The 17,309-nt window shown below is 32.6% G+C and overlaps 2 protein-coding genes across 2 annotated transcripts; one reads left to right on the top strand and one right to left on the bottom strand.

The window, feature by feature from the left end:
* Positions 1-24: 24 nt before the first annotated feature.
* LOC18054085 (uncharacterized protein At2g02148) lies at positions 25-7,920 on the bottom strand. Its single transcript, XM_024177785.1, has 5 exons — positions 7,609-7,920; positions 2,351-2,474; positions 1,756-2,097; positions 1,325-1,487; positions 25-450 (listed from the first exon to the last, which is right to left on the bottom strand). The coding sequence occupies exons 1-5, from the start codon at positions 7,918-7,920 to the stop codon at positions 255-257; spliced, it is 1,137 nt and encodes a 378-aa protein (XP_024033553.1). The 3' UTR covers positions 25-254.
* A 2,123-nt stretch (positions 7,921-10,043) lies between these two features.
* Positions 10,044-11,378, top strand: LOC18054084. Its single transcript, XM_024177784.1, has 3 exons — positions 10,044-10,184; positions 10,697-11,092; positions 11,337-11,378. The coding sequence occupies exons 1-3, from the start codon at positions 10,044-10,046 to the stop codon at positions 11,376-11,378; spliced, it is 579 nt and encodes a 192-aa protein (XP_024033552.1).
* The last annotated feature ends 5,931 nt before the right edge of the window (positions 11,379-17,309 follow it).

Genomic DNA, 17,309 nt, shown 5'->3' with positions numbered 1-17,309 from the left:
TATATAAATAATCATCTTTTATGTTATTTTAATGACCAACTAACTTTCGTAACTCGTCCTTTTTTACTCTGAACCATACTTCTGATTGGATCCAAGAGGCAACGTACAAGCTCAGGGAAATAGGTAAGAGTCCAAGGATGGTTTTAAACCTTAAAAATCATGAATAAAACAATAGTGATAAATATGAAATAATAGCATTATGGAAACCTAAAGACAATGCTTCAAGTTTTCAGATATCCTATCTATAGGATACATCACAGTTTGGACAATATTATGATACAATGAAGTACATCATGCTTGCAGGGGAAAAAGGGAGTCAATCTTACAGGCAAAACTGGGATGTTAGATACAGAATTTGAGGCAACACGCCTGTACTTATGTCTTGGAGAATAAAATTTATAGTCTTGAGCAGAGATAGCTACTTCATTTCTGCCAGTCAATCTCTTAAACCTTCAACAATGTATCAATTAGGGAAAAATAAAAATGCAGCAAATTTCAAATCAAATCATCAAATAAAAAGATTGTGGTGTTGAATGTGATAAGCTTAAGATAGAATCTAAATTGTAAAGCACGAAATCTAAAATAGAACTTACAGTAACAAATTAAAAAACACAGCCATATTAAAAAGATTAAAGTAAGAGGAACAAAGATACAAAGATTCAAATATCTAAACAAAGAAAGTTGACTTACATTATTTATTTTTTACTAAAAAAATGGTATTATATCTTAATGACTTTTTTACTTTCTTTTTTTCAATGTATTTAAAGTTGGAATTGAATAATTTATGTAAGGACAATTTTGGATTTGTATAATTTAGACGAGAATGTATTTGGAATTATATTCAATAATAAAACCTACTGCTCAATATCTTATTCTGAAAAGCCATCCGTTCCTTGTTTTTCAGTTTTAGAATGGTAAAATTATTTTATCAAACACCAAAATCAACTTTTAACTTATCAAAAATCGCTTTTGACCATCCCAACAACAATCCCAAATTAGCCTTTAGTTTTTTACCTCGGCACAACCCAAAAGTAACCCACTAACACAAATATGCTAAACCCAATATAGGGTAAAATAACACATTTTCCACCAGGAGCCCAACAAAGCTTGTAACAATAAACTGCCCACACATCCATGTTCTCTTTGCACATGTTCTATAGAATGCAAGCAGCTTAAACAGTCTTTGAATAGCACTGCCCATGAAGAATCAGTGCCCTAAATGTTTCAATAAAGAAAATTCATTTCTACTGAAAATTTGATAAATAGGACAACTGAACTCTGAAAGAGGCATGCTATGGAAAAATAAGAGCAAGAAATCACTTACCACTCAGCATCTTCGATAGGCATATTATTTGGTTTCTCAACAATATCCAATCCATTGACCACTACAAAACGAACTCGTTTCTCTTCTTGTATTACTAATTCTGGAAATCTTGTCCTTGTTTCAAGAGAAGTTGCCAATTCTCTTCGTTTGTATGTACAGGAACCTATAGGTAAAAGATATGACAAGTAAACAGCAAAATGAGCCCAATTAAAATAAAAGAATTCAGTCAGTTTCAAAGTTTGATATTTCTTTTAAATGCTACATTCGAAGAAACTGATCTCTTCAGGGAATTGATATTACACACAAACTGGCATGGCCAAAGTGCTGAGTAGAAAGAATGAACAGAAACCAATTTCTTTCGGTGTTCAAAAGAATCCAGAAAATTACTTATTGTTTTCACCAATAGACCCCAAAAAAAAAAAAGGTAATACCTTTCTTAGGAAATTTCTTGGCCAAACTCCTGTATAAACCACCAGCTGCTTCAAGCGCTACCCCAATGGTCTTCTCACGAATACCATTGAAGGAAGCAAGCCTCAAGTTTACATCATTAACTAAGGTTTCGTACATATTAGCAACATACATCAAGGGCAAAGCAAACCTTGGATCACCTTCGTACTGGACATCTCTGTTTTTCCTCTTACTCAATTTGTCTTGACCTGGCTGCTGAGAATATTCAGCCCCAGAATCAGTCACTTCAATCACATGGTCATTAATAAAATGATCCACAATAATTTGTAGAAATCTTGCCCTTGCTGATTCAATAGGGGAAACATCTGGTTCAAACTTCATTCAAATTAGTAAAGCCCGCTTAAGACACAAACCATTCATATATTAATTATGATCTCATTTCTTTTTTTTTCTGTTTCCTGAGAAACAGAGATGCTTAAATTTTAAAAAAAATGGAAAAAGCGATCAGTAAATTTATGAAGAAAGAAGCCTACAGATCATAAATAGATCTATGCAATTATATGCTAATACTTATGATTTCTATTTAAGACAATAAAAAATGAAAAATGGAAAAAGTACCCTCAATTGTCAGAATATCATAGCTGCCCCTTGAAGGACCACTACTCTCGAGGGGAGAGCGATCTTCATCCACTTCAACACTGTGAAGTGGCAAAGAGTTTCTGTAGGATTCATGCACGCAATCCTGGACAAAAATAAAATTACAGGGGATTAGGAATTCTTATTAGAGGGGATTAGGAATTCTTACTGACATATTTAACAAATACAGCATTCAATTTTGTTTTCTTCATTTATTCACAAAGAAAAAAGAAAATAAAACATGAAAATGTTTGTTCTTCTATCCATAATTTTTAACTAACAACTGTCTATGATCAACTGAAACCCAAATTTTCTGATCGATAAAATTCTATATCTCAAATTTCTGGGGGTCTAGTGGGTAGAAGAAATTTTTTGTACATATTCAGTCCAGATGTGATTAATGGAAGAGGAATGAAAATCTAAGGTACACTTTCCTCATAAACTATAAACCCACAGAATACAACCTAACCATCCAGTTCACGCAAGAAAGGAAAACCTAGTCAGAGCAAACTTGCTCACAAAATACTATATATGCGAAGAATCGTCCTAATAAGCAGGCAAGGCCATAACTGCACCTCATATAAGATGTTAGCATGGCTGCAATCCATGCAATCCCAGTATAGAATCTTAAATTTGTTTCATAACTACAGTTGCAGATAAAAATAATCCCCAGAATGTGTCCTAAAATTATCACAACTGATGCCCAGTTCTCATGAGGGATTAGAGTACTAATCTTAAAATAAAAGCCTCACATCCCTGTCTCATCTCACAACATTCTACAAAACAATATCGCACCACCACTTATAATGGATGCTCTTTTTTCTGGATGTTAAATTGTAAAGTATTTGTTTGGTTTCTAAGAAAGTTACAGAGAGAAAATAACAAGAGAGAACGAATGTGAATCATTTCATTAATCTGAATGGTTTTACAAGGATGTATATATACAAGCATTTCGAATCTTCTACATGCTGTTTAAGCTTTAGCTAACAGCATAACAACCTTCCTCCAGCTCAGCTGCCAAGTCAGCATTAATAACAAACTTGATTAAACAAATCAACTGAGCTTAACTAACTAAACCATCTTAACTAATTCTATTATCTTAACAGCCCCTCTCAAGCTCAAGGTCTGGGAAGAACATTGAGCTTGGACCGTAGATAATGAAATTGATCAAATGCTAATGGTTTAGTTAGAATATCTGCTACCTGATCACAACTTGGAACATGATTAATTTGCAGCTCCTTTCTAGATACATGCTCTCTAATGAAGTGTAGATCAAGTTCAATGTGTTTAGTTTTAGAATGATACTTAGGATTGCTAGCAAGGGCTTCTGCACTTTTGTTGTCACAGTAGAGAACTGGAGACTGCAGCAAAGACACTTTTAGTTCTTTGAAAAGATATGTGATCCACAATACCTCAGCTGTTGTCAAAGCCAAAGCTCTGTATTCTGATTCAGCTGTACTTCTAGATACTATATGCTGTTTCTTAGAGGACCATGAAACCAAGTTGTTGCCTAAGTAAACACAATATCCCCCCACTGACTTCCTATCATCCAGATCAGATCCCCAATCAGCATCTGAAAAAGCTGTAAGACTAAGTGATCCAGATGAGTAAAATTGTAAACCATGATCTGCTGTATACTGCAGATACCTCAGCACCCTTTTGCAAGCTTGCCAATGAAGTACTGATGGATTAGAAAGATATTGGCTGAGTTTATTCACTGTAAAAGCAATTTCAGGCCTTGTTAGTGTAACATATTGCAATGAGCCAACCAAACTTCTGTATAAAGAAGGATTCTCAAACACTTCACCCTTGTCTTTGACTAATTTCTCTGTTGAGCTCATTGGTGTTGAACAGCCCTTGCAGTTCACCATTTGAGCTTTCTTGAGCAAATCACCAATGTACTTAGTTTGTGATAAGTGCAAACCATCCACATTTGGAGTTACCTCAAGACCGAGAAAGTAATTAAACTCCCCAAGATCTTTCAAGGCAAACTCGGCACCCAACTGATGTATCACCTTTTCTACCAAAAGAGAATTTGAGCCTGTGATCAAAATATCATCTACATAGATTAGTGCCACAATAATTTCTCCTGCCACATGATGAACAAACAAGGAAGTATCTGATTTGGATGTCACAAAACCCCACTGAATTAAAGAAGCTTTCAACCTGTCATACCAGGCTCTTGGAGCCTGTTTGAGTCCATAAAGTGCCTTAGTGAGTTTGCAGATATGAGCTGGAAATTGAGGATGAACAAAACCCTCAGGTTGATGCATAAAAACATCCTCTATAAGAATGCCATTAAGGAAGGCATTATTAACATCTAGCTGCCTAATTGTCCAATGATTCATGACAGCAAGACTCAGAATTATTCTGATGGTGCAGGGCTTTACAACTGGACTGAAAGTTTCAAAAAAATCCACCCCTTGTGTCTGATGAAACCCCTTGGCAACCAATCTGGCTTTGTACTTTGATATGCTGCCATCAGGGTTATATTTAATTCTGAATACCCATTTGTTTCCAACAATCTTCCCAGCTGTTTCTGGAGGAATAAGAACCCAGGTTTGATTCTTTTGTAGTGCATCAAATTCTTCTTGCATAGCTTGTTGCCATTTGGAGTCTGCTAGAGCTGCTTTAACAGATGAAGGTTCAAGCTCTTGAGCTACTGTTAAGTATGTCTTGGGCTTAAACACACCAGCTTTTGATCTGGTAGTCATGGAATGAATGTTCTGAACTGAAGATGTCTGTACTGGCTGATGAACTTGGATGTGTGGTGATAAATTTTGAGATGAATGGCTTGGAGATGAATGTGCTGAAGATGTATGGGAGTGACTTGAATCAGGTCCTGCATCTGGATTTGAGGGAATAGCATAGGATTGTGCATTGTTGCTGTCTTGAATGACTTCTGTAATTGGAATATTTGAAAAAGAGACTTGACTTGGTTGGATGGATGAGAGTTGTGAATCAGACTTTGTAGGAAAGAGTTCAAAATAAGGAAATTCTGATTCATTAAACTGAACATGTCTAGCAATGTATGTTTTACCAGTGGAATCCAGGCATTTATATCCCTTGTGTATAGGACTATAGCCAATCATTAGGCATTTTTGTGTATGAAAATTGAGTTTATGGTTATTGTAGGGTCTGAGAAGAGGAAAGCAAGAGCAACCAAAAGTTCTAAGGAACTTGTAATCTGGTGGTCTACCATGAAGTTTGGCAAAAGGAGAAACATTATTCAACACTGGGGTTGGCATTCTGTTAATAAGAAAGGAAGCTGTATGAAATGACTCCCACCAAAAAGATAAAGGCATTTTAGCTTGTGCAAGAAGTGTTAACCCAGTTTCTATAACATGCCTATGCTTTCTCTCAACTACACCATTTTGATGATGTGTGTGAGGACAACTATGCCTAAAATGTATCCCTTCTGCCTCAAGAAATTTTTCAAAGCTTCTGTACTCCCCTCCCCAATCAGATTGTAAAGACTTTAGAGAGAAACCAAGTTGTTTTTCAACTAAGGTTTTGAAATACTTGAATGTATCTAAAGCTTCTGACTTAAGGGTTAATGGAAAAATCCAGCAGTATCTGCTGTAATCATCCACAAAACTAATGTAATATCTATATCCATGTAGAGATGGTATAGATGCTGGACCCCAAAGATCGGTATATACAAGTTCTAAAGGAGTTTTTGTTTTTATGCCTGTAGAGTAGAAGGAAAGTTGATGCATTTTACCATATTGACAAGCATCACAAAAATCAGGAATAGATGCAGGAAGTGCAAGAGAGGATAATATGTTTTTCAATGCATGTTTATTAGGATGACCAAATCTTTGGTGTAACACATTAGCAAACATAGCTGGGTTAACAGTGCTCAAATGACTCTGAGAATTACTTGTTTGAGTACAAACTTTATTCAAAGACAAACCAGAAAAGTTACAAGCTGATTGGTTAAAAACAGAAAGCATAGAACTAGGATTATGACTGGTGACACATGAACTGGAGAGACAGTCATCCTTAGACAGCAACTTATACAGTCCTCCTCTAGCAATCCCTTGAGCCAGATGCACTCCCTTCCTCTTGTCCTTAATAAAGCACATATTGGCAACAAACTCAATGGTTAAATTGGTATTTTCAAGCAATTTGGAAATGCTTATGAGATTTTTAGTAAGATGAGGTACACACAAGATATCTTGTAAATGCAGAAAAGAATCACAGGAAGTGGGGAGACAAGTATATCCAATGTGTGTAATTTTCAGACCTTGGCCATTACCAACATGTAGTAGCTGATTACCTGAATATTCTCTTCCAAGGTTCAAGTTCTGCAGGTTGTTGGTGAGATGATGTGTTGCCCCACTGTCAACATACCAACCTTGATCAGCCATGTCACCTTCTGAGGTTGCCAGGAAAGCAGCTCTTGGTGCTGAATTTGGATAGAAAGCTCTTGGTCCAGGATTCTGATATGAATTATAGCCTGAATATGGATTGTAATAAGGCACAAATTCTTTATTGAACCTGTTCCTGCATTCAGCTGCAGTATGCTTTGGCTTAAAGCATATTTGACAGATTACAGCAGCTCCATTTGGATCTGAAGCACCTTTTCCATTAGTGAAGCCACCAAAGTTTCCACCAAAATTTCCATTATTAGCACCAAAATTATTGGCATTGTTAACACCAAATCCTCCTCTGCCTTGATAATTTCCAGACTGAGCATTATTATTCCAGCCTCCATTCCAATTTCCTCTACCTCGGCCTTGAGAAAAACCTCTACCAAAGGCTCCTCTGCCACCATTATTATTATTGACATTCCTAATCCAGTTAGCATTATTCTGTCCTCCAAACTTAGTATTAGTTCCAGTTTGAGCAACATTTGCAGCATAAGTCAATTTAGCTTCCTTGCTAGCATTTGACTGATGTGCTTCTAGTCTAGCTTCATGAGTTAAAAGCATTGAGTAAGCTTCATTAACAGTCATTTTTGCTAGATTTGCCTCGATATACACAACCACAGGGTAGTATGGTTGACCTAGCCCAGAGATAAGATGTGTAATAAAATCTAGAGAGCTAACAGGGCTTCCAGCTATAGCTAAATCATCAGTTATTGTTTTCAGTTTTCCAAAAAATTCAGTCATAGACATTGAACCTTTTCTAAGATTGTTAAGCATCATCTTAAGATGAACCTTTTTAGCAAAGGTTTCAGATCCGAATTGTTGCTCAAGACTAGTCCAAAGTTCAAGTGAAGTTTCAGAGTTTACCACAAGGCTGAGGATCTCGAGATTTATAGAAGACAGCATCCAGCTCAGCAGCATTTGATCCTTCCTTTTCCAAGCAGTGAACTCAGGACTTGTTCGAGTTTCAATTTCAGAGTTCTCAGATTCACTTTGAAGAAATTGATCTGGACATGACTTGGAGCTATCGAAATGATCTTCAAGACCATTTGCACGTACTGAAGAGAGAATCTGAGATTTCCAGATTGTGTAGTTCGATCGATCAAGCTTAATAGGAGAAGTGAAAGTGAATGAAGAAACAGAGATTGCTGTGTTTGGATTTGAGCTTGAGAACGCCATTTTTGCTTTTAGTTTGGCTCTGATACCATGTTAAATTGTAAAGTATTTGTTTGGTTTCTAAGAAAGTTACAGAGAGAAAATAACAAGAGAGAACGAATGTGAATCATTTCATTAATCTGAATGGTTTTACAAGGATGTATATATACAAGCATTTCGAATCTTCTACATGCTGTTTAAGCTTTAGCTAACAGCATAACAACCTTCCTCCAGCTCAGCTGCCAAGTCAGCATTAATAACAAACTTGATTAAACAAATCAACTGAGCTTAACTAACTAAACCATCTTAACTAATTCTATTATCTTAACACTGGAAGATTAATTATCAACAGCTGCTCAAGCCAAGCCAATGTTAAAGAGTCAAATTTACAACAGGAGTAAATTTGAGCCACACCAATACTTGAATACGCTCTTGGATCTTAATCGCCGGATCAGATGGATCATAGACTAAGCCCGAAGTTCAATTCAGCTCGATCATATCCTGCTAAAGGTGACCTTCTGGGGAGTTTGATTGGGATTTTGACAATAGTTTCCAATTACAAAGAAGTTATAACCCTCGCACCCACAGCATTGGAGAACGTGATAGTTTGAAGGAACTCATGAATCAGATAAAGATTTCCTTAAAGGGTGTGTTTGGAAGACAGCATTACACGGCATTATAAAACTGTTCTTCACTAAACTAATGCTATCCTTTGTTTGGTGAGAACTGAGAAATCGCAATGCATTAAGGGACCGTGCTAATGTGGCGGTTGCCGCATTAGCTTGTCTTTTTTTTTTTTCCACTTTTTTTTTTTACTTTTACTTTATAATAATAATAATAGTAATAAAATAATAATATTAATTTTTATTTTACATTATATTAATAAATTTATGATTTATTATTCAATAATATTATATTATATTTTAATTTAATTTATAATATTATATTATTTTTTTGTTTTTACATTATAATTTATTAATAAATTTATAATTAATATGACTAATAATAAATACTTGAATTGTACATAAAATATAACATAATATTACATTATTTAATTATATTATGATAGTTAACATATAAAAATTAATTATTTTTAAATAATTTAATATAACAAATAATAAATATTTAAATACGAATAAATTTCAATATATTAATTTAAAATTAATAATAATATAAAATATTATTACATATGCTACAAAACTCTTACTTGGATTATTTAGCACAATTTATTTTGTTAGTAAATAAGTTATAACAACTATGTCACTTTATTATTTCGTGATTATTTTGTGGTGTGCATAGATTTTCATTCTATCATCCTAAGATGACTTTTAAACTAATCGTATAGGTTTTAACTATTTATTTTTGTTGTTATATTATTTAGAAATTATTTGATTAAATTATTTGCTTCGATATTTAACAAGTTATATATTTAGAAAATACTAAAAATAAATGCTATGCTTCCGAAAATTAAAAGATATAAGCTTCGATCTTTATGAAAAGTTAATATTTTTTTAACATTTACACTAACAAAATTGTTAAATTCCTAAAATTTAAAACTTTTATATTTAGTATTTTTTTAAGTACTAACAAATATTAAACTAATCACAAAAAATTAATATAGTACAGTGCAACACCAAACATAATATAAATTTACAGTATAATATAGCACCAAATATTATATAATATTATTATAATACATTATTAATGTAATATAATATAATAAAATATAATATACCATACGCACTTTAAAAACGCAGGTAGATTCAGTAAAGGGACGAACGTGCTCCGGTAAAAGTTGTGACAACCGAAAAAAAATTAAACTTTTCGGTATACGTTTCAATAACAAGCCCACCACCATCGATGATCCGAAAAAAAACAAGTGGGACATAAAATTAGAGCCCAGTGGACCGTGCAAATAAAATTAATCATCTAAGCATAAAAATAAAAAATAAAATAAAAAAATTATTAAACAACATGTGTTGAGAAACTACAATAGTTAGTGAAATTAGAGCTGTGACACATGTCAAAATTCGATCCACGTGTCCGTCAATAAACACGACATTCCCATCGTATTCGAGGACAAGCATAGAATAAATGGAGACAGGGAAGAACCAACGAGCAAAAGCAAGCACACAGAGGTTAAGAAAATGGCAGCACTATTTTGGGGAAAAAGGATTACCATTAACATCTCTAAGACCTCATCAAAAGACTTTCCTAATCACTACTTCCACTCCGCGAGCAGAATCTCTAGATCTCGGTGGCTTTCCTCTGCTTATGAGCATGCTCATGTATATTATTCATATGCCCTTATCTTTATTGCTTTTACTATTTCTTGCTTTTACTACTTTTAGAGGGCATCTACATTGATATTTTCTCCATTTATTTATTAGATTCTTAAAGTGAAGTAAGGGAAAAAAAAAAAAATTCTTAATAGATTTAGATGTGCATGCCTTCTTTTTCTTTATTTATTTATTTTTTGTTTTTAATAATCTAGAGGTCGAATTGAGTTTTGTTACACTTATACGCTAGTTTCTTGATTGCTAAATTTAGCTTAATTTCTATTAGGCATATTATAATTTTTGCAAGTTGAGTTTATAAGAGATCAATTAGTCTCGGAAGTGATAAAAAAATTATTAATTGTTGATCTGTTGCTTGTTCTTAATTGGTTCAATTCGTAAAATCTCTTGTGCCTATATCAACAGTTCGAATTTAATTTCGTTTTGTTGGTACTTAACATTCAATAAGTATGTATGTATACTCAGTTGAGGTATTAGTGTTCATCAATGATCTTAAAATGCAGGGTAGCAATGCAGTGGCAGAATCGACGGACCATAAAGCCGGGACCGAGGCCTCGAGGGATGGCCTATACGAGGCAAAGCAAGAAGCATTAGACGAGGACGAGGGCAGACCGAGTGGGGTGACAGGATTTGTAGCTGATAAGGTGAAAGATGGAGCAAGAAAGGCAGTGGATACAGCGGAGAATGTTGGGGACACGGCGAAGCAGATAATGGATGGTGCCTGGAAAGCAGCTAAGGAGACTACTGAGAAGATCAAGGACAATGTGATTTGTGGTGATGATGGTGATCGTGATCATGATCACATTCACAGAGATCCTTCAGTATTTGATGCTAAAAAGACTTCTGATCCTATTGATACACAAGAGTATAGAAGTATTGAAGATCAGAGGAACAAAGCAGTATTGAAAAAAAAAAAAAAATTGCAGTGAGTGAACAATTAAAAATAATCAAGTTATCAAAGAACGGGAATTCTATACCAACAGAATTGAAACAACAGCAAAAATTAATAAAACAGCTGCTGGAAATCGTGGAAACAACAACAAATAAACGGAAGAAAAAAAATTAAACGGGAAAATCCGAGGTCTTAAAACAGATTTATCACTTATAACGGTGTTTTTAGGTTTGTTGGTATTTGTTTTTTAGGATACAACGGAAATAAATTATTTGTCAAGCACATACAAATAATTTCGGTTAACAACAACAGTGTAGATTCTCGATCAAAACAGAACGTTTGAGAAAGAAAAAGAAATTTTAAGTGCTATGTGTGTTTTGTTGCATCTAAAATAGAAGAGAAAGATTGTATTTTTATATACATGAGGGTACATAACTATTGTATAAAATTAATTTTTCGAATTCAATATATGATTTAATTTTAGTTTCTGTAACATTTCATTGAATTGAAAATTTCAAATCTGTAACAGCCTGTTGAATTCAAAAATTTCAATTGTGTAACAGTTTAATATTTATTCATAAATCAAAAATTACTTTTGATTTTAATTGTGAAAACTCTTAGAAAATTTAAAAGGAAATAAAAAATGTGGCCATGCGGGTCTAGGTGATTTGGGGCCGACATTCGTGTAAGTAGGATGAGCGGGTTCAACCAAATCGATCTCGGATTTGCGCCTCGTGCACGCGCGTGTGGAGAGAGCCTCTATCCCTACAATTCTTGCTCATGTATGGATAAATATCTATATATAAACACAGATCCCTTAACTTATTTTTCCCTTCTGCGATAAGTTTCATTTCCTTTCAATTTTTCAACTTCAGGGGTGCACTTTGAGAGTCAATTTCTCATTCTACCAAACATCATTTTAAGTAAATAAAGATATATCATTTTGAAGTTTTCACAGAGTAAAATCTGAACCTCTCAATATTTTCACTTTTGTTAAGTGAATCCCACTCAAAATGTGCCCTCAAAATAACATACTAATATGCTATTTTTTCAACGAGCATATGGGTATGATAAGGCATCTGATTGATGACAAGCAATTTGAAAGCGCTTTTAATTAGTGGCTCCGAAATGCTTTTGTCTTTTGGGCTATGCATGAATAATGTGACATGCATGGCCTCTTTTAGGTATGAATATTATTATTTTTAAATAATTCGATTAATTGAACACGAGACACTGCTTCCGTAGAGTGAACAAACAAATACAGTTGAATGCTTGCTAACAAATTCTTACACTCATAATAAATAAATAAATTCTTCTTACACTTACGAAGAAAATTAATAAATAAATTCTCCGAACACTCATCTCATATAATATTCAACTTCAACAAAACCATTAAACTTAGAAAAATAACTAAATAATAATAATAACAACAACAACAAATTAGAGCTTAAAATTTTGGAATAATTATAATTTTAAAGATCTTATCTCTATTTGGTTTTTTTATTAATAACTGATACCAGCTGAATGCATGAGATTATGAAGTTCTTCTTCACTTGTAGTTTTGACGTAGCAAGGTAGTGGAAGCGGATAGATAAATACTAGATGGGGTAGTGGAAGCGGGTAATAAATGATAGATATCGTTTTATTAGTGGGTTAAACCAATGCAATTAGGATATGTTCTAATCGAAATAATTTAATGAGATTTTGATAATTAGGTTGTATTCTAATTGAAACAATTTAATGAGATTTTGATAACTAGTAATATTCTAATTGAAATGAGATTTTAATAGCTAGGTTTGTCGGATTGAAAACAGTAAGATTGAAAAATGCACCAAGAAAAAAAAATCGCAATGCAGAATAAAGCCAAGGAAAATATTTTAAGAAAATGAAGAAAGGCCAATTGGCGGCATTGCCAATTCTTACGTGATTTAAATGCATTGTAAAATTGATCTATTAAAGTATCGAATGCGGGATTCCGAGACGTTTTATTATTTCAAAAAAAATTTACAAGTAGATCGATAAATTTTACCAATTGAAGTAACCAATAGTGGTCACACAAGGGTTTATCATGATATAAAGGGAAAGGAGAAAAATTTGGAGTTAACAAATGAAGGTATCAATGAGGTTTCTAACACATGGTGCTTTAGAAACTGAAGAACGAAGAAGGAATTTTGGACCAAAATCCAACTCAATAGTGAGAGTGATGGGCACTTGAATCATTCCATAAATTGGTGTGACATCCATTATGTTTGTTTCTGCATGTATATCAAAAGAGCGACGCGGAAGAGTGGGAGGTGAAAGAAAAGAAAGATAGACTGATGGTGGTCCTATATTTTGCAGAATCATAGTGACTGTTTTGTTGCTAGAAGGAAGTGCTTTTTGGGGAAGTTTTACTACCATCGTAGCTGATCAACAAAGCCAATAACATCATTCAGGGCGGCACCGTATCCCACATACAAGAATCATTAACATTAAAATCATACGAGCACAAAATCAGGATAGTCTTCCATAACATAACACAACATAATATCACTACAAACAATGAGTCAATTTATTTAAAATCATTCTTCAACTTTTAATTATTTATAAGCTTCCGTAAATCACATTTAAATAATTAATAATTATTTCAAAGTAATTGACTTAAAACAATTTAATTAAAGTTTTTGTTTTTAAGACAACTTATAAAACAAGTTTTTAATAAATTAAGTTTTGTTATAAATAATTTCAAAGAATGATTTTACTTAACAAAATATTGTAATAGACTAAAACAAATCAATTTTATGTACTTTTCATTCAACATAATACATAACTCGAATTAAAAGTAATTTAATACTGAAATGCATATATCATGCATGAATTTACTTACCTCGATCTTTAACAATAAAAAGATGGTAACTTCAACCATGAGCTCACTGTCATCCTAAAACATCAAGACACATTGTTATCAATATTATTACTCATTATAACCTTAATATAAATCCAACATAATCAAGTCTAGTAATAAGTACTAAACTATCAAAGCTAGTCTCAACCCATGGGCGAACCCAACTAAGACCCAAGAGGGGCTTTATGGCCATTAATTTTTCTTTTAAATGTACCTCAAATCCCTTCTAAAAGAGTTAAATAAAAAAAATTTAGACACATTTTTCATATAACAAAAGACTTGTAGTTTAATGTTAAAAGTGTTATTTGATGGTTTTAAAGTCTTGGTTCAAATCCCAATAACCACATTATTTTTTTAAAATATTTTGTGGAAACTACTTAGAAAAATGATACTTTCACGCATTTAAAATAAATAATTTATTACTATTATAATTTAGAATTTAAAAGAAAGTAATGGAATTTGAGTTTATGAGACTTAAAATATATTCAAGTGAACATAAAAAAAAAACCCTAAATTAAATATAATTTTTTGAACTAAACCCCCCCAATTTAAGTTTCTGGGTGGCCACTGTCTCAACCTGACCATCATATACAAGTTAATTTTTACCAAGCTAATTATATGTCAGAAAATTGTAAAAAATTAAAAAAAAAAACATAAAATCTGAAGTTGGTGAGCTTGTTATGACTGAATTCGGTGATTCCTCATTCACATGTGTCGAATTTATAAAGATTTAAAAAATGAATAATCATAAATATATTGCAAAAAGAATTTTACATGCAAATATTCACACTATCCAGCAGTGATAAAAACAAAGGTAGTTGTATTAGAAAATTCATAAAATATTTAATAAAACTCATAAATTAGACCACTTGATTTTACAACAATAAAAACGTCAAGAAATAATGTATCAAATTTCTAGAAGTTTTGAAGATGTAAAACCATTTTAAACGAATTTATATTGAGAGACTAGCAAACTTGTCTAGAAACTTTCAGGTTTGTGTTTTGCAACTTAAAAATTCATAACTTAATGTTAACTGAATGAAAATTAGTCTAATAAACTTGAAATCATAGAGGACTCATAATATTATACGAATATAATTTTTATAAGTCATTCTAAAGCCTTTTAACAGCCTAAAATAATTTTACCATCAACTATTGCAATTATGGAAAGCAATCTCCAGGATTGCAGCAGCTCAACATAAACCAAAAATTATGAAATTAAAAATAAAGTGACATAATGAGGATAAAAAAAAATCAACATAATTTTCAAAGATTATTTGGATAGTCAGAAAAATCGGCAAATTCAAACACACTGCTGAAAATCGAAATTTTCCAGCACCACTGTTCCAAATTTGAAAATTAACAACAAATTGGTTATTTGGAATCTCTTTGTACAAAATATATCATTGAAAACCTTAGAATGTCCACTTTAATTTTATGGAAACTTTTGTACAAAAATCAAATAAAAATAATGGAAAAAAACAATAATCAAAACACACTGCTCGTAACTCATAATAAAGAGAACAATGCATGCATTCATTATCAAACACATAAGATCATATTAGAGAGCACGTATTAAAGAAGGATTAATACCTCAAAATTTCTTTCAAACGTGCATAAAAGAAAACCCTAGAATTTTTTTGCTTTTATACGTTTGTTTAATTAAAGAGTTTTAAATCATAGGGAAATAAGAAGGGTTTAAGTTTTATAAAAACACATGCTTTTATAATATATATTATATCATAAAGATAGATAATTCCTTATAATTTATTTAAAATAAAAATAAAAAGAATTATACCTTATCTCAAATAATCTAATTAAAATAAATTCACACAAACAAAGATAAAAAATTAAATAGATAAATATAATTAAATTCAAACCTAGCTATTAAAATGCGGACTTCAACACTAATGCTGTTGCATGAAAAATCAATGGAGTGTTTTATTGCCTCAATGGAATTTGAATAAGCGAGTTGTCAGGAAATCCTGTGTTTGAACCGCAAGACAGTTGTAGTTACTATTATCTTAAAAAATACGAAGCCATCTTAAGTACTTCCAAGAAAATATATGGACCCATAAGAAAGAAAATAAGCCAGGAAAATGTGGTGGCTGATTCAGCATTAGTTCTGGAAGCTTTCATTCAATTTCTACAACTACAAGTGACCCACGGAAACCCTCTTTAAGTAGAGTATCTAACCTCTTTTGCTCTTGTCTCTCTCTCCTTCCAAGATTTTGAGTTGTAGTTATCTACTCTAAACTTTGGTACAATTTTTCATTACAATAGCCACGTGAAACATTGTGTTGTGTCAATGTCAGTAATTCATTCTTTCCTGAGTATCTTTTGTTCCTTGACACTGTAAAAAATAACTTGAGCATAGTTCTTTAATCTGCTTTTGGTTTGATAAATAAACATTGGTGATTGAGTTTGATCCAAAAATTCATCGAAATCTCCTTAAAGGAAAGGCTTCTTGTTAAGATAAAAGGGCAATCTTAAAATTTATCCAAATGAAATGACATTTGATGGATACAATTGAAGGAATCAATACACACAGGCATGAAAACATAAAGTTCATTTTCATCAAAGTAGCTGCTAAGTTCACATCTAGCAACGACAGAAGAAGATAAAGTGGGCATAAAGCATGAAGTAAAGACTCTTGATCTATAGAAAAGCATAGAGCACTCTTCTGTAGCATTACTTGTCCAGCTCTAGTAGAAGCAGAATTTTGCGAACCATTAGTGCTGTACAGGCCACTGAGGAATTCGATGTCTCTCTCAAAGCTCTACTGGCAATGAAAAAACACTTTTCCAAGCATTTAACTTCTCGAGAAAGTTTATTTATCATTCTCATTTACCCCAGTTTAGTGTTTATATGATTGTTGATGTGCAAAAAAATGGAGTACAGGTCAATAAATTCTATGAGAAAGTGTTAAAGATAATGCATCTATCTTTATGATTTTTGTTTCTTTCTTCAGGTAATGTTGTACCTAACCATTTGCTGTATCTGTCCTACTACCAACCGTAAAAGGACAGTTTCATAAAATGTTGATAAGAGAAATTTACAGTTTCTTTACAAGTCTCTCTCTGCAGCTGGCTAATGTTCTATACATTGGTTAAGTGCACTCAAAATAGTATAAATATCTAACTTGTACAAAATTCCAGAGTTTGCTTAGGTTCCTTGTATCATCCATTTACCAGATGTCTAAGACAAAATTTTATGTCCTGAAATTAAACAAAAATAATCAATCAATAAAATTTCTGAACTTCTTGATTTATTTATCATTTTCAGGAAAGTGGACCACCTAGGGTGTTAATTATTGATGTGCCTAACTGGCACTAATATC

This window comes from Citrus clementina, unplaced genomic scaffold (assembly GCF_000493195.1).
Source record: "Citrus clementina cultivar Clemenules unplaced genomic scaffold, Citrus_clementina_v1.0 scaffold_1, whole genome shotgun sequence".
In the NCBI taxonomy this organism is placed as follows: Eukaryota; Viridiplantae; Streptophyta; class Magnoliopsida; order Sapindales; family Rutaceae; genus Citrus; species Citrus x clementina.
Note: the sequence above shows the minus strand (reverse complement) of the source record. Positions and strands in the feature narration are given on the sequence as shown.

What these genes read in the sequence shown, in the direction of transcription:
- LOC18054084 (XM_024177784.1), top strand. Translation starts at nt 10,044, where the DNA reads ATGGCAGCACTATTTTGGGGAAAAAGGATTACCATTAACATCTCTAAG. An exon ending in CTGCTTATGAGCATGCTCAT is followed by an intron (nt 10,185 to 10,696) that starts GTATATTATTCA and finishes CTTAAAATGCAG; the next exon opens with GGTAGCAATGCAGTGGCAGA. An exon ending in AAGATCAGAGGAACAAAGCA is followed by an intron (nt 11,093 to 11,336) that starts GTATTGAAAAAA and finishes TTTGTTTTTTAG; the next exon opens with GATACAACGGAAATAAATTA.
- LOC18054085 (XM_024177785.1), bottom strand. Translation starts at nt 7,920, where the DNA reads ATGGCGTTCTCAAGCTCAAATCCAAACACAGCAATCTCTGTTTCTTCA. An exon ending in CAAGAAATTTCCTAAGAAAG is followed by an intron (nt 1,488 to 1,755) that starts GTATTACCTTTT and finishes TTTTACCTATAG; the next exon opens with GTTCCTGTACATACAAACGA. An exon ending in CCTATCGAAGATGCTGAGTG is followed by an intron (nt 451 to 1,324) that starts GTAAGTGATTTC and finishes ACATTGTTGAAG; the next exon opens with GTTTAAGAGATTGACTGGCA.